The 5,466-nt window shown below is 18.0% G+C and overlaps 4 protein-coding genes across 4 annotated transcripts; 1 reads left to right on the top strand and 3 right to left on the bottom strand.

Annotated features, from left to right (window-relative positions):
- Nucleotides 1–53: 53 nt before the first annotated feature.
- cand_003620 (uncharacterized protein) lies at nt 54–705 on the bottom strand (the record flags this gene model as incomplete). The annotated part of the gene is made up of 1 exon (XM_067210606.1): nt 54–705. A coding segment is annotated over one exon (652 nt), but the record flags the coding sequence as incomplete, so codon positions are not given.
- A 184-nt stretch (nt 706–889) lies between these two features.
- On the top strand, nt 890–1,336 carry cand_003610 (uncharacterized protein; the record flags this gene model as incomplete). The annotated part of the gene is made up of 1 exon (XM_067210605.1): nt 890–1,336. One exon carries the CDS (start codon nt 890–892, stop codon nt 1,334–1,336), a length of 447 nt encoding a protein of 148 aa, XP_067067450.1.
- A 348-nt stretch (nt 1,337–1,684) lies between these two features.
- cand_003600 (uncharacterized protein) lies at nt 1,685–2,191 on the bottom strand (the record flags this gene model as incomplete). The annotated part of the gene is made up of 1 exon (XM_067210604.1): nt 1,685–2,191. The coding sequence occupies one exon, from the start codon at nt 2,189–2,191 to the stop codon at nt 1,685–1,687; it is 507 nt and encodes a 168-aa protein (XP_067067449.1).
- Nucleotides 2,192–2,653: 462 nt separating this feature from the next.
- cand_003590 (uncharacterized protein) lies at nt 2,654–3,121 on the bottom strand (the record flags this gene model as incomplete). The annotated part of the gene is made up of 1 exon (XM_067210603.1): nt 2,654–3,121. One exon carries the CDS (start codon nt 3,119–3,121, stop codon nt 2,654–2,656), a length of 468 nt encoding a protein of 155 aa, XP_067067448.1.
- Between the last annotated feature and the right edge of the window lie 2,345 nt (nt 3,122–5,466).

Raw genomic sequence — 5,466 nt, 5'->3', positions numbered from 1 at the left:
ATCATATATATTAGATTCAATTAAATCTCCACCTTTATTGTCACATAAAATACATGATTCTGACCTTATTATATTATCTTCTTCAATTATCATATCTCTATCCTCATCTTTATTATTTAATCTTGTCTTATTATATCTCAATTTTAACTCAAATTCATCATTTCCCATATTATTTTCACTATCAATATAATTATCTCCATATTTAATATTATAATCAAAATCTTCAGAATCACTACAATATATTATAAAAAGAGTATCATTGAATGAATGTTCTCCACTCTTAGTAATATATTTTATTATACCATCACACCAAGAATATAATATATCTTTCCTACCATTACGAGGATATTCTATTTCTCCAATTTTCTCTTTACTTTTTATTATATTACCAATTATGTAATTTGTCTTAAATAAAAGTTTATCACTTTCTTCTTCACAAGATTCAAGAACTGGTTTTGCCTCTACAATTTTTTGGAAAGGTGTCTCTGTTTTTGAATAAGGATCAACTTCTTTAATAAATTTAACTTTAAATTCTTGCACTATTAAAGGGACACCTTTATATTTTAATTTTGAAGGTACTTTATTAGTATAAACATTTTTAATTCCAAATAATGGGGTGTCTTCTTGTATAGTTTGAGTTCTTATACCATTAAGGTTATATACCAAAAACAACAATATATTTAATAATCCTAAGTATCCTATCATCTATTATAATTAATGTCTATTAAATTAATTTTAACTTCTAATATTTAATAATAATAATGGTGTGGATTTTATATAATCATTTTCTATTTTAGCCTCGATAATTTGTTTATTTCCCGCTAATTATATTGTAAATATTTGACCTCTTAATAATACTAATTACTATTTATTAATTATAAAGAATGAAATGGAAACTGAAATATACCATCAATTTATTATTCAATATATTATGTATAGTGATTTATATTTAGAAATTCCATTTAATTATTTTGTTTATGAGAGACCAAAAAAATGTTGTATGAAAGTAAATTATCCATGCCCATTAAATCATTGTTCCGGTACCTTATTATCACCCCATATACCAACACATTCAATAAATTTTAAGGGTATTGAACCATCAAAAATTGTTATAATTCCAGAATCTTTAAAAGAAGTATCTGATACATCTTTACAAGTAAAGGAGTGTGAAAATTGTGGTATAACTTTATCTAATAATGTGAGTTATAATGAATATATTAAATCTAATTCATTCATTGAAGGAAAAAAACATAAACATAAAGAAACTAAAACAAATAAAAAACACAATTTAGATATTCCTAACAAAAAGAGAACTTATGAAAAAAATATTTATTAAATAATAATTTAAATATTTTAATTGAACTCTTTATATTCTAGGTCTTTTAGATATATTTGATAAGATATTTAATTAGTTCTTAGTTAAATATTCCAAATAGTTTATTTCTAAGATTTTTATATTACAAGATATTAGAATTCATAAAATTTGTTTTTATTTTGAATATATTAGAAATAAAAGATAACTAAAATATTGATTTGATACCTTTATATTTAATTAAAATTCAAAATAACTTTTATTTTTATTTATTTATTAACTAAGAAATAATAAATATATTATATTAGAAGAATCTTTAATAAAGAAATTTATTAATAATATAGTAACTTGATAAATTTAACTTTAATTGATTTAATCATTTTCTTTATTTTCTTTAATATCAACTTTATTATTAGAAATATATTTTGGTGATGTTACTCTTCTATTATTATCTATTATACAGTTTGGTTTTTTAATAAAATCTGAATACCCTCTCAAATATTGTTCCTCTGAATCTGAATTTTCAGAATCACTACTATTATAATATTTATCATCTCCAATACCAATTGTTAACAATTTATCTTCAAATTCTGATATAGAATCTAATATACTTTGTCTTCTATATCCTGATATAATATTGTCTACCTGATTTAATATACTATTTCGAAATTCCAGTACTCTTTCTGATTGTTCATTAATATTAATATTGGAATTATCTAAATTACTCGTATCATTTTCAAATTTTATTCTCCATGTACAACAACATTTATTAACCCAATCTAAATTTTGTTGTTCACTTGTATTTCTATTTTGTTCTTCAGATAGATTTTTAGTTTCTTCTTCAGTTAAATTATTTATAGATCCTAATGAGCTAGACATTAATATCTTATTTATAATATATTATTCTACTAATCTAACGTTATCTTTAAATTTTTATTTATTTAAAAAAAAAAAAAAAATAATAATTCAAATGTGACTTTTTTTTTTAGATGAAATAAAGTTTTATAAGTAGTATCTAGAAATAAATCTTGTGTGCACACATTTATTGGCGCCATACATGCAAAAGTAGCTATTTTATATTAATATTGTATAAATTTTAACCCAAGATTAGAAAAAAAAAAGTATTAAAAAAGAAAAAAAAAAAAAAAAGAAACAAGAATAATTAAATGTAACAGTAAATTTTTTTTCTATAATTAAGAAATTTATAAATATTCATGTGATAATACGAAATGTTATATTTACTCAAATTATATAATTTTAAGCATTATATTGTTATTTATATACTATAACCTGATTCTAATAATTAAATTTTTTTTATTAAGATAAATTTTAGAAAAAAATTTATTCCATTGATGTATATGAAACTTTTTTTTGATTAATAGGATTATTATTTTCATCATTCAAACTTTTTTCTTGCACTTTTAAATAAAGTGGTGAATTTGTCAACCCTTCAGGTATAACTTTTACACCACCTTTTATATTCATTGGAGGTTTAACTTTTTTTTCTACTTGAATCTGTTTACGATTTATATGTTCTTTATAAGATCTCCCTTTTCTTCTAAAAAATCGAAGTACTTTTCTCCAACATGACCTTTTTTTACTCCTTTTCTTTCTTTGATTACATCTTATAGTACATTCAGTACAATATTCAGATAAATCTTCATCTTGAACGATATTTGAATTATCCATTGGTTTGAATTGGACAAGATTAACTGAATCACTAACTAGCAAGGATGAATTATAATAAGCTAATATAGAAATATTCAAATATAATATATATATAAATAATATTTTTATAAATATAATCATCTTTATTAAGAATTTTTTTTTATTTTTTTAATAAGAATTAATAATCACACAGGTATAATAAAGAGCTTCACACCTATTTGTGAGTCAATTGATTTATTTTCTAAAATATTAAACAAAAATATTACAGAATAATTTAATATATTTATTATAATACTTGACCTTTCATTTAATAAATTATTATTAAAATTATATAAATCTATTACTTTTTATAATTTATAATATTGACTATACTTTATACTTTCAATATATTTCATATTTAGAATAATATAAAGTTATCTTTTTTAGAATTCAGAATTTATATATATATATATATATATATAAATATTTGTAGAGAAAATTGAATTTTAATAAATATGGCATCTATAATAATATATTATATATTAGTTATAATAAAAACAATTATAATTCAAACAATATAATCCTTTTATACTGATATTTAAGAGTTTTAATATAATTTTTAATATTTGAATATGAAATACTAGCTATTAATATTGAATATATAAAATAATAATATTAATAATGATTAAAATTTTAAAAGATCTTATTAACTCAAAAATTTTGAAATATATTAATCATCTTTTATAATTTCGAAATATTAATGATAAAAATACTAAGAAAAAAAAAGTTTATTTATTAATATATAGAATTAAAAGAAATATAGAAATAAATTTGAAATAATTAAATATCAAATAATTTTAATAATTTAAAAAAAGAAATATAAAATGACAATATAATAAAGAATTTTTTTTATTAAAATATAAAATTGATAATTATTTTATATAACTTGATTAATATAAAGATAACTTTAAAATATTACTATAAATATTATAAATGATTCTAAATATTTGGTTATTAACTATTATTAATAATTTATTTGTTTTAATAAAATATTAAGTTTAATAAATCTAAATAATATAATAATAAAAAATATATTTAACCATAAAATTATAAAATATTATTTATTTTAATAATTTAATTATCATATGTATCAACTTTATATAATTAATCTGAACACAATAAAATTAAAATATCAATAATCTTCATATATTTAGAAGAAATTGAATCTTTATATTTTGATTTTTGGAGAATATTATTAAGAAATATATTCAAAAATTTATCCACCAAACTTTGAGATCTTAAATATTTACTTAATAAACAAATAAATTTATTTCTATATTCTAAATTAAGATTTTGTGCAACAAATAAAAATATATTCATATTATCATTTGATATATCAAGATTCAAAATTTCTCTTGCACAGTCTTGTAATTTTAAAGCAAAAATCTGAATATTTAAAAGTTTATTTTGAATCAAAGCTATTGAACGTTTATAATGACTAAAGTCTTGAATTATATTAATAGCATCTATAGAATTATGAATTGAAATATACCACAAAAATGTTATTAAATAATTTGAAGGAATCAATTTTATTATATTTTCTAATTTAACTATTATTCTTTTATTAGACAAATTATTATATAAAAGTTGAATAATTGAATACCATAAATACTGAAGAATAGCAATTTCTAAAATTCTCTTATTATATATCCTTTTTAAAGATAATATATAATCATCAAATATTTTAAAATGATCATTTGATGAATTCTCAGAAAAATCTAAATCTTTATTTATTATTTCTTTTATATATTTTGGATATTTGAAATTTATATTTTTCTGAGATATATTCATAATTAATAATAAATATAATCCAATTAAATTTATATGAGATTCATTTGAAATCGTATTTAATGGTAAATAATTTAAAATATTTAAAATATATTGACGAATATATAAAGAAGTATGATTAATTAAGAAATATAATCTTTCTATAATTATATTAAAATAATTATCTTCAACCCAATAATAATTCATTTTTTTAATTATATATTGCAATTTATTAAAACAAAATGATATATTAGAATCAATTTTATTTAAAATAAATTGAGTAATTTGAGATGAATTCTCAAATGATATATTAAGATAACTTTTTATTAAAAATATATCCTCCTCAGATAAAATCAATCCATCCATCCAATTTTCATTAATTTTATTATATTCCTTCTTATGTAAAAATAGTGATATCTTTAAAATAAATAAAATATCAATACAATCATCTTTATATTTATCTTTATTAACAAAATTAATTATACTAAATAATTCATAATTAGATATCATTATAGAGCAGTCATATAATAAATATATATTTCCACCTGATTCAAGAAAATAGATTAATTGTTTAATAAATCCAGTTTCATCTTTCAAATAAAATATATTTAAAAGCCACAATCTAATTAGAATTATACAAAATGGATTGATATTATATAATTTCTTTGATTCATATAAAA

The sequence above is a fragment of the Cryptosporidium andersoni genome (genome assembly GCF_001865355.1).
Source record: "Cryptosporidium andersoni isolate 30847 chromosome Unknown contig_118, whole genome shotgun sequence".
In the NCBI taxonomy this organism is placed as follows: Eukaryota; Apicomplexa; class Conoidasida; order Eucoccidiorida; family Cryptosporidiidae; genus Cryptosporidium; species Cryptosporidium andersoni.
This window is presented reverse-complemented; position numbering and strand designations above follow the sequence as displayed.